A 27,989-nucleotide genomic window follows, 5' to 3' on the forward strand; every position below is an offset into this window, starting at 1 on the left:
GGCACAAGATGCTGCAAGTTGTTTTCAGAGCAACATTTGAAAGTGCTGCTTAAATAAAGGAGATTATTCTGTGTGAAGGTGAGGGGTCTAGAGCCTGGCATCACACTCCTGGAGGCTCTAAGGGGATTCCTGCATTCACTGGTGTGCAGGATCAGCACTAGCTCACTTGCTGCTGGAGCTGCCCCTGCGAGGGCTGGATGTGTCTGTGGATCCCACGAAGTATGGCAGCACCTCTGCCCCACAGGGAGCAATTTTGGGTGAAAATGTGAGGGCAGGAGGTGGCCCTGCCCTGCTCAGCACTGTGCATACATTGGCTTCACCCCCTGGTTACCTGGGTGTCTGAGTGGGGAGTGGGGAGTGGGGATGCTTGTGAGCTGCTGTGTCTGCATGTGGGGCAGGGTGCCTGAAAATAGCATCAGTGGGCAGTGCCACCATGTGTGACAGCCTGCAGATAAACAAGGCTCTGTCCCGGCTGCCAGCCTGGCTGGGAGTTTCTTCAGCCACTGACATCCAAATCCACCACCACCACTGACTTTTTAAGAGTGACTGCAGGTGTTTTCCAGTGGAGCATCCAGCTCTGCGGCTTGGCTGAATGATGTTTGTCACTTGGGTGGAAGGGCTCTGTGGGGACGGAGGAGCCGTGTTGGTCCCTCCTCCGCTGCCAGTGTGATTCTGCTGGGCAGAAACTGTCTTGCCATATGCAGAGTTCAGGGCAGGGTGATGATAGCGTGTGCTGTGGATTTCATCCTTGTTCTATATCTGCCACGTGCATTGGAAAAAAAGGCTGGTGTGACCCTGGATGTGGCTGTCTGTGAATGCACAGAGCCGGGCTCTGCGTTTGCAGGGCTGTGACGTCATGCCAGGCTGTGCCTTCCCTCTGTGAGTCTTGTACACCCTGAACATCCCTGAGCTGGCATCTCATTGTGCCTGGCTGGGGCTCCAGAGCAGCTGCTCTCACTGCTCGAGTTCTGCCTGACTCTGACAGAGCAGCAGCCTCTGTACAGAGAAATTGGAGGCTGGTTTAATAATCCCAAGAGTAAGAAATATTTTGGGGGGCTGGTGGTTCACTAGCCTCAGGGCTTGGACCCCAGTGCTGGACTGTGGAGGGCTGCATGTCCTGCCCATGGTAGGTGAGGGTTGGGGTCTGGCTGCTCAGGTGAGGAGGTACCATTCTGCTGGAGTGTGCACTGCCAGTGGGCTCAGAGCAGCCATCCCATCCCATCCCATCCCATCCCATCCCATCCCATCCCATCCCATCCCATCCCATCCCATCCCATCCCATCCCATCCCATCCCATCCCTCCCCACCTGCCTGGCTGATGTCCTCTGCACTGTTTATGGGGGCTCGTGTTCTGCCTAGTGTTCCCAGCTGTCCCAGGACAAGGCTCCTGTCAATGGGCCAGTGGGGACATGGACAGGGACAGGGCAGAGCTTCCCCAGCTCATTCTGCCTGCACCCACCTGCTGTTCATCCCCATGGGCTGCCAGGAGTGTGCAGAGGCTGGAGTGATGTTGTGGCCCCAGCAGAGCGGCACCAGACGCTTGCCTGGCTGTGGCCATCTACAGCCATTCCAACCCAAAAATACTCCTTGAGCATTGAGCCAGCATCCTCAGACTTTGCTGGTGGCTGGTAAAGGAACCCTGGTCTCTGGGCTCTTATTTGTTGTATTTCTGGAGATCTTCCTCTTGTTTGGCTTTTATCTAATGTTTCTGGGGAGGTCGATGTATTGCTACAAGTGTGCAACACAAGTCTGCTATGAACTGAGCAAGGACCTTTGCAGGGATGTTCCCAATCCAGTACTGGACACGTCAGTCACGTCTTTACATGGGTGAATTTCCAGGGCTAAAAGCAAATCTGCTGTGGAAGCACTGGACAGTCCCCAAAACGTACCAGACTTACACTTCATAGGGGCAAAGATTCCCTTTCTGAGCCCTGCAGCCCTTCCAACTGCTTCTCAGAGTTTGAGTGTTCCAAAGCCAGAGCCCTCAGTTCTGCAGGTCTTTAATCATTTCTATAGATGATAAAAATGCAAAAATGTGCACCCAGAGCAAACTAATGAAGCCCATGAGGGTCTATTTGTCAATTTAGCAACGATATTGTGATGTACAAAGGCTGTTTCTTAGTATGATGTTCTGAGATTGCCTCCAAAATAGCGCCATAATTTCTGTGTCAGAAAGCCCCTGTCAGGAATTATGTCTGTGCTCTCAAGGAAACCCAGGCTGCAGCTGCACTGTAACAACTGCTCCATTTCTCTTAGAAATACAACAATTTACTTGCCAGTCATCAAAAGGAACCTGCAGATTTAGGAGCCATGAGCTGCTCTGCGGGCACGGGATGCCCCAGGTCCCGTGGGAGCTTCCCTGGTGCTGCCCCGATGCAGGTGTTGGTACTTCAGAGGCGTCAGGATGCCAGTGTGCCCAGCCTGTGGGCACAGTAGGAACTTTGCTCTGCATGCTTGTAAGGCAGAGTGGGTGCTTCCCCGAGCACTCCTGACTTCACAGGAGCTGAAGGCACAGAGAATCCCTTGCTGTCAGAGGGCCCTTTATGGTTGTTTTTAAATCTAAATCATGAGTTTTCCCCCTGCAATGTAAACAGCCTTTTCCCCAGGATGAATTCCCGGCAGGGTGCCAGGGAGAGGGGCTGGTGGTGGGCTGGGGGCTGCGGGGCCCTGCAGGGGTGGGCTGAGTCCTGGTCATGGGGGAGGATTCTGGGGAAGCCTGGCTCTGGCGAGGGCTCCAAGCCCTTGATACTGAACAAATCTGTGCTGCTTTGAAATGGGAATGTTCCCCAGTCGTGATTTTCCCTGGCCTAATTATGGAAATTTTTTAATTAGTTGATAAGAAAGATCACTGGGAAATTGCAAAGGAAACATTTTGAGGTGAAGCCCTAATCTGTGCCTGTGGCTGCCTGGAGTCAGGAGCTGCTCCAGCTGCTGGCCCTCGGTCAGGCAGCAATGGTTGGGCTCAGGGTGCTGAAGCATCCCTGCTGGTTCTGGATTCCTCTGGCCAACAGGTTTGATCCTGGCAGCTCTGTGCCAGCTCTGCTCACTCCTCTCTGCCTTGTGCTCGCCAGTCAGGGGATGAGCTGGGGCCTCCCTGTTGGGAATCAGGCTGATGCCACTCTGTCTCCGGTTCGAGAGTGTTTCTGCTTCTGACATCTGGCCGCTGGCTCTTGCTCTGCATGATGTGGGATGAAGGAACTGTTGGATGTGGGGTGGGTTTTGCCTGTGTAATATCAGAGTGGGTTCTCATGTTCCTGTCACTTCTCAGTTCTCTGAGAGCTCTGCTGCCTTGGAACTGGGAGAATTCTGCAGCCGCTGCCCAGGGGACATCTTTGATCACATCTTTGTGATGTGGGCCAATGGTCCACGTGCCCAGGGCTTTGATCACATCTTTGTAAAACCACACGGCAAAGGGCTAAGAGCTTTTTGGAGGACATTTTTCCCTTTATCTGTTGGAGAAACGTGGAACCAATGACTTGCCCTTTGCCAATTACCACTTGGCTCTTGCAAATGCCACCGTGATGACGTCCTGGATGTCCAGAGGCTCACTGGGCCCTGCCAGGACCAGGACCAATGCAGCAGAGATGCCAATGGCCACCACTGGTGATGACTGGAAACTAGCAAAGCAGGACCCTAGCCTCCTGGTTTTTTGTGGATGTGGGTAATTTCTGGCACATTTTGGGGGGGCTGGGGGTTTTCTCCCGAATTTTCTCCGTTACTGTGTGTGATTTGCTGCCCTCAGCCTCCTCAGCCATGTGCCCAGGGGATGGCGTCACTGCTGTTTGTCTTGGTCGGAAGCGCTGCTGCTCTGCATTCGTTTGAAGGGCTGAAGGCACAGAGCTGGTCTGTGCACTGGACTAGAGGCTCTTCTGAGGAGCCTGAAATGCTTGTAGGAAAAAAAAAAAAATAAAAATCCCAAACAAGGGAAGCTTGTTATGGAGCCAGTAGGAGACTGGGAGTGGCACAGAGCGGCTGCTGGCCGGGCTGGGGGGCGAGAGCTGAGGTCGGGCAGTGGCTTCCCCCTGGAGCAGGTTCCTCCACCTCAGAGCCCTCCCACCCATTGCTGGGTGAGTTTCATCTCAGGCAAGGCCAGAGCCTATAAATATCCCAACTCCAAATTTTCAAGAAGTATTAGGAACTCTCCAGGCTTATTTTTGAGGGCTGTTATGAAAGGGCTTTAGCAGATTAAAGCTCTCCCGGATTAATCTGTGCTCAGGAAGGCAGAGGGTGCAGGAAGGGCAGTGCTGGCACCCCAGGCGTGTGATGCAGGGGGTTCATCAAGACTCCTGGGCTCACCACGCCCCATCTTGCTGGGAGATGGGTTGGTGGGGCTGGGGGGGACACTTCCATAGAGCCATGTTACCAGCCCCTCACTTCTCCCAAGCCCCATTGAGCCCCCCAGACCTGGCCAACATCTGTAGGGCTGCAGGTTTGCACAGGTCAATGTCAAATTTATGTGCCCTCTGGTTTCCAGGGCAGATAATTAGCCAATGGGTGTAATAACAATTTAATAAGTGTGTCAAATAAGTGAGCCAGTTGTGGTGTAGAGCACTCTGTGCCCTTGGAGAAGTCTTCCAAGGACTGGGGATATGTCAGATGGGAAAAGAAGCAATTCCTTTGTCCAGGCTGGGGTCTGTCATCCTGGGTCTGTGCAGGAGCTCACTCCTGGCCAGGAGCTGCTGCAGAACTCGGGAAGGGACCTGGGACTGGCACTGCAGGGTTCACACCTGTGCCAGAATCTCGTCTTCCTGGCCCAATGTGGAGGGAGGTGATGACTTGTGTGCTCCGTTACCACTGGAAGGCACAAAGCAGTGCCAGAATATCGGGGCAGGATGAGTGCTGACCACTGCTGACTTAGGCAGAGGATGAGTCAAAGGGATTTACAGATACTGGCAGCCACCTGCACCTCCAAAACTTGCGTGCTGCCAGCACTGCCACAGTGCCAGTGCTGCTCCCACGGGCATGGAGGTCTGGCCCAGGGAAGAGTCAAGGTGGGTTCTGGTGGCAGAAAATCAGCTCCAGCACCTGCTGGCTCTTGGCATTTGCTTGGTGCTGGGAAAACTTTTCAGTTTGTCCTTGGGAACATTTCTCCTCCTAAGGACTTGGGCAAACCCTCTGGCAAGAACATGGTGGTGTGTGGCAATGAGATGCTGGCAGGTGGCAGGATGCCCCTGAGTGTCATGGCAGCATCTCCCTCTGCCCACCCACCCCTGGCTAGCCAAGGAGCTTTTCCTTCTTCTGCCAGTGGTGGGATCCCCAACCCCTCTGCAGCCCCAGCTGAGAGACTGCTGGCTGTGGAGTGACAGATAATGAAGGCAGGGCAGGATGCAGGATCCTTGGAGGGTCAGGATGGTGTGTCCTAGGCAGGGTCCCTACGAGGTGTGTCACGCCATGGGGAGGGAGATGGGAAGAGGCACTGGTTGATGGTGAAGTACCTGCTGCATCACCAATAAACAACTGCCCCTTCAAATCCTCATTAGCCCATGGCTAACAAAGCCTGTTTTGGCTGTGGTTGGAGCAAAGTGTGTCTGGTCCCGGGGTCTCATGCAGATGGGGTAGATGGGTCTGTTGGAAGGTGGTGTCAGGTCTCGAGGGGCTCATGCAGATGGTTGTGCATGGCCCTACTGAGATAGCAACTCTGCCCCCAGCATAGGAATCCTCATGTGGGCAGGGCAGGCAGGGTCACAAAGACGCCTCTGTGGAGGATTTGGCCTCTCCCTGCCTGCCCTGGCTCCAGCAGAGCTTTGATGGGTGTAAATCAGTAGGAGAGAGCAGGAAACCCTGCAGAGCCCAGACCCAGCAGTGCAGGGGTCACCCTCTCACCATTGAGCCCCATCCTGCAGTGGGATCAGGCACTGGCTGCCCAGGAGTGCTGGCTGTGCCCACTGCCAAGCTGAGTGCCAAAAATCCTGCCTTTCTTCACCTGCTGACAAGGCGTTGGAAAAGGGAGAATTCTTCAAAACATAAAACAAATAAAATTAGGTCTTCTGGTAAGGGATTAAATGGGAGCCCTCAGCTGTATTTATAGAAGGTTCAAAAGTAAATCTGTTCCCAGACTGAATAAATATTTTGCTCAGGCAGGCACGATCTTCAGTTCATCTGTCTTGCAAAGACTTGAGTGAGAGGGGAATTGATTTTCTCCAGCCTGAACAAGGCAAGTGCCTATCAGACCCAGATAGAGAGTGAAGTCCCATTATTGGCCGAAATGGGGAAGCAGCTGGGAAATCATTAAAGAGAAAGCAAAGACAAAGCTGCTTTAGGGAGGTGACAATTTACTTTCCTTCGCGGTGGCTGGAGCTGAAACTGCTTTGGGGCTGTGTCACTCTGACCCCATGAGAGAGCTTGGTGACACTGGGTGACATTTGCCAGCATCAGCAGCAGCTCCCCGTGGGAGATGGGAGTGGCTGGCGGCTGGCACTTGGTTGCGCTGGTCACACGGGTTGTGTGATTGCCCAAATCCATGCACAAGGGGGGTGACATGGGGGAACCTGTGAGTGGCTCAGCTCTTCCCCCTGGATGGAGGGGGAATCCGTCCAGGTGTGGTTGGCGGTGCCAAGGACATAGACCTCATTCTCCTCTCCTGCACCTGGAGCACCTGGAGGCGCGGACACGCCGACAACCAGGTCAGCGCTGTCGGACACGGAATCACCCAGCGCTGGACCTGCTCTCAGTCGGGTTTCTGCACTCGTACGGCTGCTGTGCTGTGGCTGTCCTGTCTACAAGGACGAGAGGAAATGGCTGGCACAACATCCCTGTCCCCAGCCTGCGGGAAGCAGCCATTCACATGGTCCTCAGGCTGATGCAGGTGGTCCGGGCAGAGGTTCCTCTGGCAGCGTTCACCCCAGCGCTGGGTGTCCAGCACAATTCCAGCTCAAAGAGCTTCTTAATTCAAGCCGGCACCTGGTGTTTGCCGACATCAGCTGCCGCCAAAACAAGAGCTCAGTGCTTAACTCTTGATAAAGGCAGCTACCGGGTCAGCGCCAGCGCCAGGTCAGGCAAGCTCCCCTTGCCTTTTCCCAGGTCAGAAAGGAAACGATACAAGGGACAATGAGGAACAAGCCAAGGTCCTTGGCAGTGATTTTCAGCTTCTTCTCCCTGTTTTCCATGGCAGAACCGCATCAAACAGATGCTTGCCTGCAAGAAGATCCCCAGCCCCAGGTGGGTGCCCGGAGCTGGGACGCTGCGAGGGAGCGGTGGCGGTGCCTGGCGAGAGTTTGCTGTGTGAGCTCTGTCCGCCCCGCGCTAAAAAAAGGCACAAAATGAGCAAAATTATGCGCTGAGTCACTAATCGTTCACCCGCTGCTTTAGTCACCAGTGCTCCCACACCGGGGGACGTTTGCTGAGGGGGCACAAACCGAACTGTCACCGCGTTAAATGGCTGTGGCCGAAAGCAGTGAAGAGCTGCTGCTGCACGCACGGCTTCTGACACCCGACAGACCATTTGGGCTCCACGGCCGCAGGAGCTGCTCAATTAATGACAACTCCCTGATGAATCCATTGATTAATCGTGGCCGTGTGCTGCGGCGCCGGGGCGTGCCGAGCGCGGAGGTGGTGACAGCGGAGCAGCTGCTGCCCGTGTCCCATGACAGCACGGGTCACCGTCCCGGTCTCTGTCCTCCCACGGGCATCGCAGCTCCTGCCGAGAGGACACGGGCTGCTGCTCCGAGGCTGTTGTTGCGGTGGTAGCTAGCACCCCCCCCCCCCCCCTCTTTGGGGCTGATCCGGGGGGCTCTGTGCCTCAGTTTCCCGTCTGCCGGTGCTCCCCAGCCTCCCCCACCCCGACACAGGGCTGTTTCAGCCGCGTAACCCGCCGTGCCGGAGCCAAGTGTGTGTGAAAGAGCCTGTCTCAGCACAGGGAAGAGCCATAAAGGGCCTATTTATGGAGCTGGCTCCTCACAATGTTTTCAGACACAGCCCTCGCATGTTTTCATAACAGCAACGCCTCCACCTCTCGCCAGCTGCCAGTGGAGCTGAGCCTCTCGCCGCTCTCCCCCGCACGCCCATGGGAGCTGGGAGCCCTGGTAATGGGCTGGCGACTGCGGGGCTACCCGCGGGGATCCCGGGCCCGGCGCAGTCCCGAGGCAGCTCGTAGGGCCGTGCCTTGGCTGCCTCTCCCATCCTGGCTGCGCCCTGGCACTGTGCCCACGCAAGGACGTGCTTGGACCCTTGGCACGGATGGGCATTTTGTGTGGCAGGACACGGACTTGTCAGCAGCCTCTCTGCCCCGGCCGCCTCGCCACCACGTTTCCCATTGCCCGGAATTCGCTGGCGGACAGCGCGGAGCGCAGGGCTGCATCCCGCGCCCAGCTGGAGGAGCAGCAGCTCCCGGGCTTCATCCTGGGAATATCCTGTGGAAGGACCAGCCTCTGCCCCAGCCGGGGCTCCGTGCTGCTCACTGGTTCATAGGCGCAGTCGATGTGAGCCGTGCCCAGCCCAGCTCTGTCTCCCCCTGTGCCAGGTACCCTCCGGTGACAGCAGCAGTGGCAGTGCCATGCACGTGTGGGAGGCAGGTGAGCACAGAGAGGGAGCAGGGAGATGTCTCCTGCTCAGTGAGCAGGAGGGAGCAGGAGTGGGGCTGTCTCCATGGCAGGGACATAAGTAACTTTTCATTAGTCCATTTTGGAATTCCTTTAAAACAGGAATGCTGACCCACCCGAGCTCATTAAATAACGTTAATAGCGCTGCCCAAATAAATACTCCAGCTGCCACCTGCAACGCCAGCCAACACTCACTGCCCTCTGCCCTTCTGGGAGCAGAGGTTTCCCAGTCTAATTGGATACACGTGCTTCTCTCCTGACACCGATGACCTCCAGCACAGCACAGGATTCTCACACTGCAGTGACTGGGTTCCTGCAGCTTCATCCCAGGGCTGCAGGAGCAAGGCAGTGAGTCCTGGGGCTGGCAGGAGCTGGGAGCTGGGAGCTGGGAGAGGAGTGGAGACACCAAACCATGGCGAGAGGAGGGAATGAATCCAGGCCATGCTTGTCACTGAGCTGATTAAACCCGAGATCTGAAACTCTGCTTCTGTCCTCTAGCCAGTGAGCAATGTATAACTTCATTACTCCACATCCAGGAGACACGGAGGGATGTGGGCAATTCATTATCATCTGTCCCATTTCATTTCCCTGCCTGTCAGCTTTGGCATCCTGGTGTTCACAGACAAGTCAGGTATTCAAGGTGTGAACTGAGGCTGAAGGCCAGTGCTCCTGCAGCACGGTTCTGGACAGGCCTCTTGCACCTCCATCACTCCTGGGGACCTCTCAGCAGCACCTCTGAGGGCTCAGGGATTTTGTGTCACCCCTGGGTGTGGCACCACCATCACCAAGCTCAAGGCTTTAGGGGCTTGACTTCAAAGCTGCCACTGTCAGCAGAGACCTCAGGTACTGGGTATGCAGCATCATTCTGGGGAGCCCCAACCCTCAGCTGAGGGGAATGCTGAAGCGAGGGATGGTTTTGGACCCTGGTTTGGATGGTTTTGGACCCTGGACCCTTTCTTCCCGATGGCCCTGGTGTCATTGTGCTGTCCCCTATCAAACAGGTCGATCCTGCTGGCACTGCTAGCTCGTTCATGTCCCCCCTAGGCTGCTCTGAGCAGCCACACCAGGGTGCTCCTCCCCAGCCCCAGGGTGGCAGCAGTGGGTCCTGCTGGGTGCTTGTTCAGATCCTGGTGACTAATTGCTCTGCAAAGAGCTTTTCTCACAAGTTCCTCTCATAAGAAATGGTAACAAGGCTTTGATTTAGCTCTTCTCTTCCTTTCTTGCTGTCTTTTTTTCTCCCTTCCTGCCCCAAATGCAGAAGCCCCTTTGATCGTGTGGGTTCAGGCTCTGTAACAAGCATTTCTGTTTGTGTCGGGGAGTTGTCAGTGTGGTAACATGACAGCACAGTCTCCTTGTCACTTCACACACAATGAATTATTCCTTCCACTCTTTCTTCACAACATCTCTGGGATAAATTACTGCTCCCAGATGGGCTTGTCACCCAGTGAAGCATCCTTAACCTCCGAGATGATCCCTGCCCAGCGTGGAGTGCCGGCCACTGAGGCTCATCCAAGGCTGCAGCAAAACGTTGGAGTGGGGAATTGTCAGCCTAGCTTGAAAGCAAATTGCTTTGCCAATTTATTTTCTTTCTTGTGTATGAACATATTTTTCTTAAAGGGATCCTGTCAAATTAAATATGGAGCTGCCAACTGCAGGCATTAAAAAATCATGGGTCGTCCCATTTTCCTTCCTCCCACTCTGAATTCAGAGAAAACAATAAATTCGGGGTTGTTTTTACTTGTCATTTGCCTTTCAGCTCGAGATGCTTTTGCAAACTTTTCCCAGCAGCTGGCAAGTTTGGGAGCTTCAGCACCATGACAAGTGCCATGGAACTGGGGCAGGTGGGGCTGGTGGTGGGGTGGCCCCACAGCCACGTCGGGGTGTCCAGCTGTCCTTGGAGCCATCTTCCCAGAGCTCTGGGCCAAGGGCAGACCCAGAGCAGTCCTGGGACAGTGCTCAGGAGCCTCCCTTCCCACCACAGCTGATGGGACAGACGTGCTGGTAAGGAAATCTTCCCCAAATCTGTCCGTGAAGGGCGTTCACTGTCAACAAGTTGCCTGGACTCTGTGTCACTTTGTCACTTCTCCTGTGACAGATGCAGAAAGTCCTTTTCAGCCTTTATGTGTCCAAGGCCTTTTTTAGGGAAGATAATTAAAGTAGTTCTGTTATACTTTGAACAAAGTGTGTTTCCATGCACCCTTGCTGAGCTGGGGAAGGGAATCAGGCATTTGTCACACTGAAAAACTTTATGGCAGTTTCTGGAACATGTGTCTGATGGATCTGGAATGGGAAGATGTCTGATCTGGTGTCAGGTATCAGAAATCTCTCATATATAAGAGATCTGATTGAAAACAGGTTCCATATGGGGCTGGGCCAATGCTTTCTTTTTATTTCTGCTGTAGCAAATCTCCTTCCCACAGCTGCAGGTAGGGATAAGTCTCTTGCTACGCTTAAATTTTAAAGAAAAATCTCTCCCGAAGCTTCACTGTACTGCAGCCTCTCAGCTCAGCAGGGCTCAGCTGCCCCCCAGCCCCACCATTTGGGCTCCAGAGCCTCCCCCAGCAGGGTGTTTGATAACATTGATTTTAATAAAGCTCTGGGCTTGTTTTGATGGACGGATCCAAAGCACTACATGGATTTAAACAGATCCCATTGCAAATATCTCTATCTGATACCCCTGGCGTGACCGGACTGCAAATGTCACTTGCTTAGCACTATCAAATATTTAATTTACGTTGTAATAGAGGAGTCTTTGAGAGCTCCAGCTTAAACTGGAGGTCTCCTGTTAGCCAGCAGCTCTCCACAAACTCACTTAAAAAAAAATTTCTGCCCTGAAAAGCTCCTGACCCAGATGCAGTAGTGAGGGGAACTGTGAGGGAAGACCATGCCCACCTCTGCTGTGGGACCTGCTGGAACCCTGCTCACCACTGTAAGTGCTCATGGTGGGTATCCTCACCTTTGCCATGGGAACATGTGAGTGGGGGAAGGGGATTGGCACTGCCACCACCATGGTGCTTATGCTGATGCTTGTGGCGTTATGCCTCCTGTGGCACTGGTGCTGACCCAGCTGTTGGTGCCTGCAGTGGGGGTGGCAGCTCCCCAGGAGCTGGCCTGGATCTCGTTCTGGATCCTGCTGCACTTGTGGAAAATCTCCTCTGGGAACTTCCCTGTGACAGCTTCAGTGAACAGCTAGGGGAGCATGAGGTGCTGCCAGGGCTCAGACTCTCCCTGAGTTCTCTGTATTTTGTTTCCCTGGGTTCTCTGTATTTTATTTCCCTGGTTCTCTCTATTTTATTTCCCAAGAGAACACAGTGGCTCTGTGAGATGTGGCTCTGCCCTAATCTTTGTGCTGACCACAAGAATCCTGAAGGATGCTGTGGTTTTGTCAGGTTCTCCTCATCCAGCAGAGAGGCTGGGGGTGCACGGCCAATGGGGGTGATAAATCATGGAGCCTCAGTCCTTCCTCTCCCACTGCTCCCTGTGCTGTGCTCACACCTACAGCCAAACCCTAGGACGGAATGTCACACTCCCTGCCTCTGTTTGCTTTGCTGTTTTCCCTGCTGGTTTGAGAGCAGGTGGCACTGCCCAGGTTTTGCTTCCTAGAATGGACGGGCACGTTCCCTGCCCCGCTGCAGAGAAGCAGCATTGTTCCCTTCATGGCATCTCCTTCAGCTGGGTTTCAGCTGTCCTCGCTGCCCGGGAACAGGGCTGGGATCTGCTGATTCAGGGGACACGCAGCCCTGCGGTGTTAATGATCTTGATGTGCAAAGGAGAGGACAGCGCAGTGGCACCGTGCTCTGTGTGATGCTCCCTGCCCTCCCTGGAGGCTGCAAGATGTCCCACTGCCCTTCAGCGTGTGGGAATGGGGCTGAGGGGAACCCTGGAGAGCATCCGAGGGTAAGAACCAGGCATTTGGGGGATTCAGAACTGAGGGTTGTGGGTGGTCTGAGCCCTGTGTGTGCCCTGGTTCCCGTGCTAGGAGCCAGCCTGCAGTCCGGAGCCCTTGAGGAGAGACAGCTCACACTAATCCTTGCTCTGACAATGGATGGTTTATGGGCTGATCCTAAAATGTGCCTCACTCTGGCATTAGCCGAGCATATGTCAGGGCTGGGGGGGGGGGCAGCTGGTTTGATGCAGTGTTATGAAATGCTGGAAGTGCTGCAGGCATGGCCAGGTCCCTCCAAAACCTGCAGTCCGCCTGGATCAGCTCAGCTCTCAGGCCAGGACATTGAAGCATCTCCTGATGCTATAGCAGGTCCCCTGGGCCACCTGCACGTCCAGGGCAGAGCCCCCTGTGCTCCTTGCAGCAAGCCCAGTGGCCTTCCCATCCTTCCACCAGTGCCTCTTTATGAAGTTACGCAGGAAATTCTCTGGGCCCAACCTTCAAGGCAGCCCAGAAAGCTGCCCCATTCCCCCATCTCCCCTGTCACTGAGAGCTGCTGTCAGGTGCATCCGCCTGCTCTTGGCTCAAGGTGGCTCCTCCAGTGCCACCCCCTGCCAGCTGGCGCCCGCTGCCCCGCGTGACGCTCCGGGCTCTTTGGGAACTTGCTGAGCCACAGGCACCAACTCGGACGTGCCGGCTCTCGTCCGGAGGCTGCTGATGAGGGCTGATTTAGTGGCGATCGAACCGCATTTGAAGCGCTCCTTGAAATATGAGACAAGTGTCTGCAACTCTCCAGGCATAGGGACGGCTGTGGTGCCCTGACGGCCGTGGCACAAGGGCAGGAGCCAAGGGCAGGGCTCGGTGTTCCCTGCACCGGCACCAGGTAGGAGCCTCCTGTGCCAGGCTGGAGCACCAGGTGCTGCCTTGAAGGGGTGTTGGTGTATCCTGAGCCCAAATGGGTGGATGGGTTGGAAATTGCCGGTGCCAGTGGTGAGGGCTCTGTGAGGAGGCAGGATAGTGGGGCTGCTGCTGTGGGGGGCCTGGGGGCTCCCTGGTGGCTCTGGAGGGGGGCACAGGCAAGGGCCTTGGTGCAAACATGCATGGCGGTAGCAGGATCACAGAGCTGCTTAATGGTGCAAACCCTGAGGTGATGGGATGCAGTGATTTGAGTTGTGCTTGGGTGAGGTGGTGTGGCAGCTCTGGCTTTCCTGAGAGTCCTTATCAATGTGAAGAGGGACCACGAAATTGGTCCTTACTCAGGGGGTTTGAGGGAATTTTGTGACAACTGTTGGTGGCCACTTTCATACCAACAACTTTCTTTTACTTCTGCTGCTTTTATTTACTGTTGCGTGTACTCAACTGGAGGCAAGGAAGGTGGATTCAGTAGAATGTAATCAAGTGAACTCAAATAAGATTTATTTTTTTTTCCCTTCAGTTTTGTTGCTCTCTTACCAATTTCATGCACTTTCTGTTCAGGCAGTGTTCTCCCTGATCCCATATTGCTGAATGGAGAGATCTCCCAGTTAACTGTTGTCAGGTCCCCTCAGCTCTGTGGCAAAGGCAGTTTGACTTGGGGGGATGTTCTGGTCCTGTGTGTTGGCTCTGTTGAGCTCAGGCCAAATAAAAATCCCATGGGACACAAACTGGTGGTGATGGCAGGAGGGAGCACGAGGGTCTCTGCTGGAGTAGGACCCTAAGAGAACCTCCCTGCGCAGATGTTCATGTTGGATGTGCATGGGAACCTCTGTCCGGGCTGGAATAACAGCACTCCCTGTGCCCTTTACGGGTGGCCTTTATGGGTCTGCCCTCAGGTCATTCACAATACAAAAATTGAAAGAAAGGACCTGACCTGCATCAAACCTGCTCTTCTCATCAGGATTTTGTAGCTTGGCCAGAACCTTACTGCCCCACTGACGTATCTCATGCCCAGCAGTGGCTTTTCTGTGATGCTGTGGGATGCTGCTTCAGCACAGTGGGTGGGCATGCAGCCATTTCCAGTGACTGCAGCCTGTGTGGGAAGTTGTGTTTCTGGAGTTTGCTTTGCCTTCAGGAGCTGAGTGGAGGATGGCCCAGCATGGGTCTCCTTCAAAGAATCAGCAGCCAAAGGGACATCCCCTGTGAGGCCAGCAGAGCCCTTGGCTCTGAGGGAAGGGCAGCAAGAAGTACAGGTGGCAGGGTGTCATCAGGGTCCTGGGAGGTGTCACTGATGCTGATGAGCCAGGTCAAATCTGGGCAGTGGTGGGTGAGTGGCAGCTCATCTCCCCCATCCAGGAGAACCCTTGGGAAGACTACCCAAAAATTTACAACTCTTTGTGATCCTCCTGCATGGAGGAGACAAAATCTTGACCTTGATGGTCCTGGGGTGGGATGGGTGGTGGAGCTGGGATGTGGTGACCCTGTGTTCTGAGCTCGGTTTGCCTCAGAGCCCCTGAGTCACCCTGGAGGTGTCACTTAACCTTCACCTTGCCTTAGTTTACCCCCTGTAAAAGTTAGCAGCCCCCCATCCCCTGGCCAAAAGTTCCTCAACACTTCGCTGAAAAGGTGAAATCTGCCCCAAAGCAACGGTCAGTCAGGGTGCCACCAGCCTGCACACGTGCCATGACCTGTCCCGTGACCTGTCCCAGCCAGGAGCCACCCGGTTTGTGGCCCTGACACCTGAGAAGCAGAACAGGCGCAGAAGAAATTAAGTGAATGAGACAACAAGTGTGCGTGCAATTAGGACAGACCTTCAAACACTGCCCGAGAGCTGGTACAGGAGCTCCTGCCTAATCAGAGCAACAGCAGTGCCCGTTTTAAAGACAAGGGAGACTTTGGGGATACTTTGTCCACATAATGTTCCAATTTTAGCTCTGCGTCCTGGGATGTAATTGCATTAAAAATAACCGGGGAGGGGGAGGATGCCAAGGGCACCGGGCGACCTGCCTGGGCTGGCGTGTCCCCACCAGCGTGCCGCGTGTCCCGCTGAGTCCCTGAGGCCCCGTCTCAAATTCCTGGTGCTGATCGTCTCCCAGATCTGCTTTCCGGTTGTTCTGCTAATGGTTATCCTGGGAAAGGCCTCCAGCTCTGTTAACAGCTGGTGGGAAAACCTCCCGCTCCTTTCGGCTAAACAGGACTATTGATGGAGACACTCGTGGCCACCTGCAGGGCGCAGGAAGGCGCAGGAAGGGGCCGAGACCCGCTGAGGAGAGCGGCGCTCACCTGGTGGGGGGTGAGCGGTCCCGGTTCCGCTGCCGCGGGACCCACGCGCGGGGCGGGCGCGGAGCGGCGGCGCCACCGCGGGGCCGCGGCCGGGGCTGCAGCGAACCGAGACCTCCCCGGTGGAACCACCCGAACCCCCGGAGCCTGCCGGGTGCTGAGTGCTGGGGGGCGGCCACGCCGGCGCGATCCAGCGAGGTTTTGGACAGCATGAGCCAAAATCCCCCGGTGCGGTCCCTGCTGCCCGAGGACGGCTGAGTCCCGCGCGGTCCCCACGCAGCCGTGCCGAGGATGCCAGGGACATCTCTGCAGGGCACCCTTGGTTCTGCCTGGCCACCCACAGACACCCCGGCCCCTGCCTTGGCCCCTTGGCGTGCCCGCGGGTATTTGTAAGCCGCAGCTGGCAGCTCCAAGGTGGTAACTGGATCACAGGGCTCGGCTGACCTTTGCGCCTTCGAGGCTGCTCTGGATGTCCCGCCGATCCCAGCTCCGGGTCGGGCAGCAGGAACAATGTCCCTGCCGGGAAAAGGCCGCTGGAGGTCTGTCCCCAGATGGCCCCAGGCCCTCTAGGGTCAGCTCTTCCCTCTGGTGTCGCTGTGTCTGGTCGCTGGGTCTGGGGCTCCAGCTCCTGATGTAAATTAGTCCCGCAGAGCCCCGTGTTCAGGACAGGCACCTGCCGGTGGCCGACGGTGGCAGTGCCAGTCGTTCTCCTGCCGTGGTGGGAACGGGCTCTGGGTCACCCTCACCGCACAAAAGTCCTGCCAGGTGAATCTCTTGCCTGCAAGAGACTCGGTTCCATCCTAACTCTGCCTCGGGCCAACCCACAGTGCTGCCCACGAGTGAACAGACTTGACCTGACACAAGGAGTGTCGTCTAGAGCTGGAAACTTGGAAGAAGTGGGTTATTCTCTACTCCAGCACTACTCTCCTGGGAATGCTGCTGCTCATGTCATCTTGCCCAAACGCCGTTGCACTTGCTCAGGGATCCTCCCAGATTCAGACGCACCACAGGTGTGGGACTTGTGTTGAGCTCTCCTGCCTCACCTGGCACCTGTCCCTGTCCCTCTGTCCTCACAGTGGGTCTGTCCTTCCTCCCGCAGGCATGAAGCGACCCCTGAGCCCATCCCACAGTCCTGAGAGCGCAGTGCAGCTGGTGGAGGAGGCCAGCTGCCCCCCCAGCCAGCCCGAGCAGCGCATGAAGCGGGAGAAGAAGCACCAGTCGTTCACACTTTGCGAGGTCTGCAATATCCAACTCAACTCAGCTGCACAGGCGCAGATCCACTACAACGGCAAGTCCCACCAGAAGCGCCTCAAGCAGCTAAACAAGGGGAAGATGCCAGCGGCGCAAGGTAGGAGCCCACCCAGCAGGTCAAGGTTGCCCAAAGGCTGCCCTTGCTCTGGCACAACTGCTCTGTTGGGCTCGTGGAAAGTTCGGAAATGCTGTATTTTGTCCTTGGCATCTGTCACTTGCTGGTCTACCTGAACTGCAGGGCGTCCCCCAGCTGTCACTGCCAGTCTTGGTTTTGGGGCCCAAGAAGCCACGCTGCAGCAGCAGAGGGGTGGACACGTGGGTTTGTCCATGTGCAAGTGTAGTTGCTGCTGCTCTGCCTTTGTGGGTGTCTTCTTGAGTTGTGTAGATGGTTTGTGCAGCAGGGATATGCGTGTCCGAGGTTGGAGTAGCTGTCAGTTGCTGGGCTACTGGATGCTGCTTTCCTGGTGCCAACCTGACTGTGTCCCTCCAGGCTCCTGCTGTGCACTTCTCCTGTATCTGTGCTTAATTTGATTCAAAATGCTGTTTAGATGTTGGTGCTGAGGCCCCTCACCTGTTGGCTGTGGCAGGGATGCCGGCACATGGCAGGAATGCTGTCACATGCAGGTGCTGTGCTGCTGGGCAGGAGCTTGTGCAAGGGCAAGGACTTACTTGCCCTCTGTGCCATCTGCCAGCATTCACCTGGCCGGGCCCAGCTGGCTGCTGCAGATTTTATGCACAAAAGCAGGGAAATGTGCCCAGAAATGTCACCCTGTCACCATGGCTGACCTGCTCCGCCTGAGCCTTCAGCTGTGAGGGCTTGTTGTTAGCAGCAAAGTGAAGGAATTGCATAGAATCACCGAATGCCTTGGGATGGAAGAGATCTTAAAGATTATATGGTTCCCTACTCCTGCTCTTACTAGAGACTGGGCAGGCTGGAGCCATAAATTCCTAGCACAGCAATAGTCATCTGTGTGCCAAATCCTGCCCTGACTGGTGCTGGTTTTGTTTGGGTAAGGCCTGGGATATGCAAAGGAGCAGGTCTCTTCATCAACATTACTGACAGATGGAAATATCGCAGGCTATTTTAATGGGGATAGGGCTCATAAATTCCAGCCTGCAGCTTCCAGCTTCTCCCCTCAATCTGGTTTTGGCCTGATGGGAGGCTGTCCAGGGATGCATTTCCTACTGAGCCAAAGAATCTTGGAGCATTCCAGTCTGCTCTTTGTGCTTCTGTACCGTCCCTGACCTCTGTCGGTGTCGCACCCCTGGGGCCCCACGCTCTCGGCCCCACACGCTCCGCTCTGCCGGGCAAGGCACAGTCACTCCTGCGTGCTCAGGGCTCTGATCTGCTTATGTGGGGAAATTGCAGGCAGCAGCTGCTCCTCCCTGTCCTCGCTGTCCCTCCTGTTCCCGCCGGAGCTGACCTTTCCCTGCACTTTTGGTTAAAAATGTCACTTCCAGCGTTGTCACTGTGAGCCTTTCCCAGCCTCCTGAGGCGGCTGGGAACTGACTGATGCGACTCCTGTGTCCCCTCTGCACCGGTCATGCCACTGGCACTGGGGGTACTTGGTGGTCCAAAACGCAAAAGGGACCAGCCCTGTCTGCCTTGCCCCAGGGAGCTGAGGACAAGTGCAGGACGAGCTCCTGGCTGGGCTGCAGCGCATGGGCAGGAGGGCACAGGCAGGGCTGGCAGGGAGATGGGGTGCTGGGGAAGCCCTGCCCTGCCTCATCACACTCCTCTAGGAGCCCTTCACTGGCCAGACCTGCACCTTCATGTGCTGAGAAAATGCATCTGCCTGCAGTCCTGGGAGCACTGACCCCTTCCTGGGCAGCTGCCTGCTCTCGGGCTGGGCTCAGCCTGGCACAGCCCACAGACAGAAATGGCTAACATGGGTCTTCAGTGGTGTGTCAGCACTGGGGGAGTCTTGGGAGGTTAGGGACAGTGGATTAAATGAAATAATTGAGTTAGACAAAGATGGGATGTTCCTCTGGGCTGGAATCTCTGTCTCATGCTGACATCTACAGCTACATCAAAGACAAAGCTTCCCAGCCACCACTCAGTCTCCCCATTCCCCTCTGGCTCCTCGGATCTGTTCTTCCTGCACAGGCTATGATCGCTGGCGTCTCGTGGAGCAAAGCTGCAGAGGAGCGTAGCTGGCAAACATGCTAATCAGTGTCATTACAATTCATTAGCTCTGTACCAGAAAGCCCCCAACTTAAAAACAAATTATTGCTTATTAGACGTTTCGTTTTGCAAGACAGATCCCAGATCCTCGTTGTCCTGTATGGAATCATAGTGAAGGTGGTGATTAGGTACAGGGTGCCCACAGAGGAAAGACGTTTTCATGCCGCAGATGCCAGTTCTAATCCAACTGGGTCACGAGTGATTTAATTACTGCCTGTGATTTCCCAGGGAGCCCAAGCGATGTCAGTTTGTTCTCAGAGTCCTCAGGAAACAAACCACTGTCTGGTGCTGAATGAGCAGGAAGAGCTGAGCCACCCTGAAATGGGGACCAGTGGCTGCAGGGGCATGGACAGGGGGCTGCTGCTCGCCTTCATCCTGGGTCATTTCTGGGGCTCCCATCACAGGACAGGATGAGCTGGAGCATTTCAGAACTTACACCCTGATCCATTGCTCTCCCTTTCAAGTCCTTTCCACCAGTGTCTCGATAAAGTTATGGGACGTAAAGAACAGCTCGTACCCGCTGCTACCAGAGCATTGTCTCTGGACTCTGCTAGCCCACATCTCCCTGAAGAGCATTGGGAAGCACTCTCCTTTGGAGCACAAGGCTCTGGTTTCCCAGGCAAATCTGAGCTGACAGCAGCTCATACCCCTTTGGCCAGGGTCCGTGGGAAGGACACACTGTTCAGGCATCTCCTGTTCCAGGAGGATTCACATAAGCCCCGAGCCCGACTCAAAACACTTTTCTTGGTTTTGGAGGCTGCTGAGGTGCTCCCCCAAACTGAATGCCAGGGCAGGGCCAAAGCACTTGGAGGCAGCTGTGCCCTGGGGCTGATTCGTGCCATAAGCTCTCCCTCCTCTCCCATACCCCCTGGCATTGTGTACCCTGACCCTCTCCCTGGCTGCCCGGTGCTGTCACCCTGCCTCACACTGGGGCTGCCTGGTGCTGCGCCCCCCCCTCAGCAACACAGCCTTGCAACAACAGTTCCTTGCGAAGGGAAAGGTCCTGGTTTTCCCAATTATCCACTGAAATGTCTGTCCATGCGTGTTTGGGAGCAGAAAGGTTTGAGATGAGCAGAGAAATCGCTGTGACAGCTTCAGCATCGCTGGGCCTGCAGCAGAGAGAGGAGCCCCCAACAGGGGACGTGGGGACCCTGGGGGAGCCTGGGCTGCTCTGGGAATCAGGGGGGCTGGCAGCTGCTGGTGGGATAATCTTGGGTTTCATGGGGGGTGCCGGATGAACTCCCTGATTTTGGCAGCTGGAAGGGAACCCACTCCCCTTGAATGGCTCCTGCAGAGCTGGGGTCGCGGTGCCTGAGGCTGGGTTGTCGCCTGTTGAGCTGACCGAGGAGTCCATGGCTGCGCTCTCAGCTGGTCTGGGAGAACCCTGCTGAGAGATAACTGCTGAAAACCACCCAGAGCAGCGCCTGGGAAAGCAGTGCCTCCGGGTGGAGAGCAGCAGAGGGAGGGAACTGGTGGATCTGGGTGGTTTGGTGGGTGTGTGATCCCAGTCCATGGTCCTGCTCCGTGATCCTGGGCCATGTTCCTTTTCCATGACCCTGCTCTGTGTGTTCTGGCACCTCTTTGCTCACTGCATTCCCTCCTCCTTCCCCCACTGCTCTCTGCTGTCACAGCCTTTCAGCTGTTCATTACCCAGCAAACGTGTGCCAATCTGTTTCACCGGTGTTCAGCGGGGCTTTGTCTGCAATAATCCCAAGGTATTGATTTAAATAATTTGCAAACATGTGGGATTAGGGTCTAATTGGGACTAATCGGAGTGCAGCAGTCATGTCACCACTAGGTCGGGGCTGGGACATTCTCACATCTGCCCTTGATGGAGCTTCCTGCTGTGCCCAGCCTGGGTGCCTGCCAGGACCTGCTCCAGCAATGCCAGAGGAAAAGTTGTTCTTTCTTGATTCCTCCTTACCTCCTACAGCAGTTTGCTGCTCTCCTGCTTTTGGGACTTTTTGGATGAATTTGGAAGGGACAGGCCAGTATCTGGCTGGCATGGGAGCCACTTCACAGCATCCATCACTGGGTACACTGGCAGCACATCGGGCTCTCCCAAACTTCCCAATGGCAGATCCATGACCAGCCTAAGTTTTAAAGGGGATTTAACATTTGGCTGGGACAGACGCTGCATCTGCCAGGTGCTGATCAATACCTTGTGCCCAAGCAGCACCAGGGTTCAGATTTTAAGCTTCTGTGAATTTATGAAGGACAAACATATGGAGTCCTCCTGCTCCATTGGCCTCAGTTGCTCCCTTCAGCTGTGAGCAAAGATGAGCAAAAATAGCTTTTCAGATCAGATTTGAATAACCTGGAATCTCAGTGGGAGAAATATAATGTTTTTTTTCATGTCTTAAAGATGTTGGCTGGGATCAGGAATAATTTGAAGAAGCTCAATTGGGTAATTGTACGTTTTCCCTCCCTCTGCTCACTCCCAGGCTTCTCCCTTCCCATTGGGGCATAGGGATGGGGAGCAGGGATCTTCCTTGGGGTTCCTGGGGGCAGAGCTGGGGGGACTGAGAAGGGGAGGGATTTACCCCTGCCACTGGGAACTGGCAGAAAACCCCTGTTTCAGTAAGTGCTTGTTTAAAAAAAACAAACAAAAAACAAAACAAAACAAAAAAACAAAAAAACCAAACAAACAAACAAAAAAGTTTCTCTGGGGGAAAGGACCTGTGGGCACCATGTGAGAGGTGGCACATGGGCCCACACTGACTTTGTGCTGGCCCATGAATCCAGAGAAAACTGCTCCCTTACTAAATCCTCAGAAAATACCCCACTAGCTTGCTGTCCCTCTGAAAAGCTATTCATCTTTCTGTGGATTAATAACTGTAGCATAATTAATCTCTGATTTTATTGAGTCAGTAACTTCAATTAGAAAATGAATTGATTAGTGGTCAGCTTTGGCTAGAAGGTTTTTGTGGTGTGGAGCCTTCCCCCACCAGGACTCTGACCTCTGGCTGTGCACCCCAGTTCTGGTCAGAGCTTCAGGGATATTTTTCCCTGACACAGAGAAGCTGCAGGGCTTTTCTTGTGCATGAAGGAGGTGGGAGCCTCCCATGGCAGGGGCTTGGGCACTCAGGTGGATGCTCCAGCTGCATCCATGAAAGAGCTTTGCCTTGAGAAATATAGAGACTAAGCCAAAATATATCAAGGTCAGAATATATATATCAAGTATCATCTTTGTGTGGGCTGGTGGGGCTGCCTGTGCCATGGGAGTGTCAGGGTACCACTGATATGCTGCTGGCAGAGGTTGTGCTGCGCTGCTGGCAGTGGTGATTTTTCCCAAAATCAGTAGGCAATTGCCTAGTGTTATTTTTAAGCCCTGCAGTTGTGAGCCATTCCTCTTTAATCACGGATTTTGCTGTCACTTTCTTCCAGTAGGTTTGCTGTCAGGTTGCCTCAATAGTGTTTCACGGCCACTCAGCTCAGTGCTGCAGCACACGTGACATTAATTAGAAGTGGATTAAGAACAACGAGGAACATGTAGCCATGGAATATTTCACAATTTCCCATGTAGCATCAGCTCAGTAGATTTGAAGAGGAAAGAAGAGGAAAACTGGGATTTATTTTAAGAGGGGAATAAATGGTCCAAGCAGCAAATAAACTGTGAGTGTGTCCCAACTTGTCGGCACCCACTGGTGCCCGTGCTGAGAGAGCTCTGAGCCTGAAGGGGCATTTTCCAGAGCTCCATCAGCAGCTCTGAGCAGGGCGTGATGTCCCCTTGTGAAGGGTGCCCAGTGCTGGGGATGCTCTAGGCTCAGGCTCCTGGCTCTTGTGGCCGCCCCAGCCATTGGATCCAAACGCATCCTGTTTGGAGGGCTTAGCTTTTAACCCCGAACACTTGGGGGCTGCTGTGTTTTGAACATCCCCAGGGAGAGCTGGGGACACGGGAGACCTCGGCATCCCGGGGGGCTCTGCTGTTCTCAGCCGCTGTCCTGCTCTGACATGGGAGAGAGGCAAACATCCCACTGCATTCCTCAGCTGCATCCCGCAACTTCCCTCTCCCAGCCCGGCTGTCAGTGGGAATTAGAGGTGCTGGGTGGGACAGGTCGTGCTGGGCTGTGCGTGCCAGGGCTGCGCGGCCGCCCCGTGCCCGGGCACCGTCCCAAACAGCACCGGCACTGCAAGGGGGGCACTGGGCAGGGGTGACAGTCACTGGGAGGTGACCTGTCCGCGTCTCAGTGATGGAAACTCAGCTCATCTCCTCGGGCCCCGCTCCGTGCCCGCTGTGTGTCTGTGTTTCTGAGCGCGCACACGCGTGTGCTGCTCGCCCGGGGGCACCGGAGGAGGGAGAGTTCGGAGCCAGGCGAACGGGGAGGGGAGGGGGGCAGGTCGGGGGGGTTGTGGGTAGTGTAGACCTGTCACTGTGATTTAGGGTCGGCTTCTTAAACTGTTTTATGTTCACAGACAGTAAGTCGTGTGCAATATAAAATTTTTTTCTGAAGGGATGATCTCCCCTCGTTGTGCTTCTGCCTCTTTCCCAAAGTGAGCTCTCCTTTCCATAACCCCGTGGTGTCAGTGCGGGTGTGCAGAGGGAGAAAATGGGATTCTGGCTTTTGGAGCCATGTCCACAGCCTGGGATTGGGAGCAGGGATTCAGGGATTCTGCTCTCTGGTCCTGGTGCTGCTGGGAGAGCTGGTGATGTTGGGAGCAGAGTGGTGCAGAGCTCTGGAAGAGCTGGCCGTGAGGGACTGGTGTTTGTAGCTGTGTATCCTTCCAGCACAAGGACTGTGGCCTTTCCCTGCAGCCTCCCTGGGCTGCCCCAACTCTGCTTTTGGAGCATGTGGATCAGATCTGTTGGAGCTGTTGGAGTTGTCAGAGCTCTTGGAGTTGCTGAAGTGGTTGGAGCAGGGCTGCAGGCACTGCTGCTCACCTCACATTCGGTTCCCTTCCTTTTTCATGCCCCTGAGTTATTGCTGCTTTTGGACAGCTTGCCCACAACACTGCTCCAGCTCACCTTTGGTATTTTCTACAGCCACAGATTTATAAGGAATTGTTTAATTTATTTGGCTGTTTCTGTGCCAGCTGGAGTGTCTCAGTGTGGTCTGTGCTGTGGCACTGGAGCGTTTGTCCAGATGAACTCCCTGGGCACCAGCAGCTCCTGAGGGGCCAAACCTAAGCAGAAACCTGATGGGCAAGACCAGAGATAGCATCACCCCTGGTTAATTAAGCATCCAGAAGATTTTTGGGTAGTTGGTTTCCATGCCAAACCCCAGCTGACTCCATATGACTCCATATGGGCCCTGTGGTCCCCCCAGGAAATCTGCTCTAGGCTAGGGGGAACCAAAGTGTGGTGGCAAGGTGAAACCCTCTGCCCTGTCCCTTTCAGGAGGGCCCTTCTCAATCAGATAGAAAATCTTACACACTCTGTCTGAAACTATTTCCAGGTGTAATTTCCACCCCTTTTCTTGATAATTAAATATTTTTAGGTCATCCAGTTTCTCCACCCTTTTCACAGACCTGTCCTGGATGCCTTTGTAATTAGCCATCTCCCTGGGAAAGATGATGAAGGTGAGAGGCACAGGACATCACTCTGCTACTAAAGCCCTGCCCGCCTTGGCTCATCCCTGGGGGGGTGGTCACTGACACATAGCTCCCAGGTTTGCTCCTTTTAAATGCATAAAAGCAGAAATCTGCAAGAAGGATTCATTAAAAAACTGGGGATTAATCAAAAAAATTGATCCGGGTAGGCACTGTGGACTCGGCAGTTTGGCAAGTCTCTGTTTATCAGGGGGTCACGGGGGGGGGGGACTGTGAGCCACAAACTCCATTCTCTTTGTGTGGGAAGCCCCCCAGGGGAAGAGGATTCAGCCCTTAAAATATGTTACCTTAATCCTGAGCAAACTCAGGAGCAGGAAAGGTCAGCGCCTGCCTTCCTGGCCCGGCAGGGATGAACTGCCAGCGGCTGCTTCAGCCGGAGCCTTCTGCTTCTGATGGGGCTCAAGTTACAGAGCAGAAGAAAGCTGATATACATCCTCCAGGTGTATCAGTCTTGATCCTATCTGGCATCTTTCACCCCCAAATTATACCCTAAATCCTTGGTGAAGGAAGTCAGCCAGAAAGGCTCTGGAAGGCTCAGCAGACTCAGGCAGGGGAGCTATTCTGGCTGGGCTTTTATCCCTGTCTCCCTCCTCTTTCATTGATGTATTCATTGCCCAGTTGTGGTCACTATTTGCCAGGCTGCCTCTGGAGTCTAAGGCTGGGAAGAGTCAGTCCTGAACGTCCCTCAGCCAGCGAAGAATTTAACACTGCCCTCAGTAGGGTTCGGAGTAATCCCTCTGTTGAGGTTCCTGGAGTCTGTTTATCACAAAGAACCCAGGGAATTGGTGACATTGGTGCCCCAACGCACCCTGAACGCCCTCCCCTCCCCTTCTCCATGCCCTCCCTCATCCTTTAAGCCACAGGCAGGATTTGAGCCGACCTGCCCAAGCAAGCCCAGCTCTACAGCGGCTGCTGGCAAATGCTCCCCCCTCTTAATGCATGTTTGGGATTTGCCTCTCCCGGGATGTGTGTGATGAGCTGCAGGCTGAAGGCTAGGGCCATTTCACAATAAACCCTCTGGTTCCATCCCCAAGCTCTTGGGATGCTCAGCCATCAATGTCCCACATGTGGATATCAACCTGTGTTTAAAAGTGGTGACCACGAAGGGCTGTGGTATCTGACCCACGTTGGCTCTGGGTTTTTTTTTTTAATGCCTCCCACAGGATGATGGAGCTGGTTGCCATGGCCCCTGGGCACCCTTCTCAGCCCCTCCAGGGTAGATGCTTCAGCAGCTTCATCCCACAGTGGAGGTTGTGAGGAGCTGCAGCCACGACTTTGCTCCCTGGGACGTAGAGCAGCTGGCAGCACCACTGGGAGGGGGCTGTGGGTCTGGACCCTGTGGGAGGGTTTGTGCTGCTGCCCTATGCCAGCTCTGGGGTACATGGACAAATATAGCAAGTTATGCACCGGACGGACCCACACTGTAGAGCTGGGAAATTCCAGGGATCCGCTGGGCTGGGCAGGGAGGGCCGGAGGCGTTAATGGCAGGGGCTGTAATCAGCACCTGCAATTAGCCTCTGCTCCAGCTGGCCTCAAAGGCTCAAAGTGCAGCATCCCACACCGCAGTTCCTCCCTCCCACTCCTCCGTGTCACTCCAGCTCGAGCCCTTTCAGCCATGGCGATGCCAGCCAGGACCTGCACGCTTGGCTGGGATAAATGCAGCATGAGCCACAGCTGGGAAAGGATTTATTGAGGGAATTGCTGGGTAGAACTGAAGGGGTTGGTCAGGGCTGGGGGTGAGGGCAAATGGAGGATGGAGAAGGAGTCAGGGCTGTATTGGTCCAGCCAGTCGTTGCAAGAGGGACTGGAGGTCAAGAGATGCCAGACTTGCTCACAGCTTGTGGTTATCCCCGGGGAAAGGAGAACAGCCATCGTATGGTTGGCAGCCCCCTCCTCCCTTTACATTTCCAGCTCCCTCTGCTCGACGCTCCTTGCAGTAACACCAAACTGCTGATGACATTAAACAAATTAATATTGGGTTTAAATAGCCTGTGGGAGGCTGGGCCAGGGGTGCGGGGCCAGCTGTCAATCCCGGATTAGCGAGTGCCCCGGCTAAACTTGCTGCTGCTGTTAAGGACCCTGACAGCAACACTCTGCTCGGGGCTCTCCCAGTGCTGCCCCTGTGCCAGCTGAGCCAGGGTGAAGTCTGGGAGAAAGACCCATGGTGTGCCCTGGCCCAGCAGCAGCAACCAGAGGGGCCCTGATGGCTTTAGTGCTTTTTAGTGGACCAAAATCCTGTAATTTACCCCGAAAATGCCTAGTCTGGCTGTGGCACATGGGAATGGGGTTTAACACATTCGTTTTCACTCTTCTTATGGCCCAGCGGTTTCTGCCCAACTCCTTGCATTTTTTGACTTGAAAAAAATATTTAATTCCTTCCTTGTTCTTGTCTACCGTTCAGGGAGGCATGGGAGGTGATTGTTTCCCCTTTTCACAAGCAGGTTTTTCATCATTTCCCTGTTTAAAGGGCAGCAATTTAAGCAAGTCATGAGCCTTGCCTCCCGAGAAGAAGCCGAAAATCAGCCCAGAGAAGGTGCTGCCACTGGGAGCCCAACTGCCACAGTCTTTGCTGATGAACTGATGAGAAGGGCAGCAGGCCCTGGGCTCATGAAAACCCCAATCACGGGGGGCTGAGATGAGCACCCCACCCGGGCCAGGCTGCCCGTGTCCACTCGGGTCACCCCACAAGCTGATGACACGGTTGGGTCAGCGCCTGTGTGTTTCCAGCACTCGGGGCCGGGGCTGAACGGAGCAGGGACCCACGGCAGCTGTCCCCAGGCAGGGACACGCGGTCCCCGCTGCCGCCGAGCCTTTCCCGGCGGTGGAGATGGGCGGCTGCCGCTGAGTCTCCCCTCCCCGAGCAAACCCGGCGGCGGAGACCCACGGGGGCATTTCGGCACGTGTCACCACCCTAAAGCAGTCACCTCAGAGGACTCCCCGGAGCTGTTGAGGGCTCCCTCCCCTCTGCCCCAAGTTTCGGGGCTCGGGCAGCCCCGGCACGAGGGGGCGGCTGTGCGGGGAGGGGGAGCGCCCGGTCCCCCCGCCCATTTCCACGCTGATACCCGGCACCTCCGGCAGCTTCTCCCCCCGCGCTCCTGCGGGGCCGAGGCGGGGCCGGACGCGGGACGAGGGGCGGTGGGAGCGGGGCTGCGCCCGCCCGGCCCGGCCCGGCCCTGCCCTGCCCGCAGCTCTGCCCGGCGAGCGGGAGGCACCAGCAGCGCCGAGGCGACGCAGCCGCATCCAAAATGCTTCTAGGTGGGTGAAACGCAACTTTCCCGCAGCCTCATCTCTCTCCCCGTCGCCCTCCATCTCTCTTCTCTCCATCGCTCCTTCATCCCCAGGCTCGCTGCTCGGTGGTGCAGCGGGACCGGGGCAGCCGCGGAGCTCG

General features: G+C 55.3%; 1 protein-coding gene across 1 annotated transcript in view; it reads left to right on the plus strand.

Annotated features, from left to right (window-relative positions):
- ZNF385C (zinc finger protein 385C) overlaps positions 1 to 27,989 on the plus strand; it is a 60,986-nt gene that overhangs the window by 6,711 nt on the left and 26,286 nt on the right. The window contains 1 exon segment of the mRNA XM_062508495.1: positions 16,715 to 16,963. Within this exon segment, the coding sequence (XP_062364479.1) occupies positions 16,715 to 16,963 (249 nt within the window).

This window comes from Cinclus cinclus, chromosome 24 (genome assembly GCF_963662255.1).
Source record: "Cinclus cinclus chromosome 24, bCinCin1.1, whole genome shotgun sequence".
NCBI classification, from domain to species: Eukaryota; Metazoa; Chordata; class Aves; order Passeriformes; family Cinclidae; genus Cinclus; species Cinclus cinclus.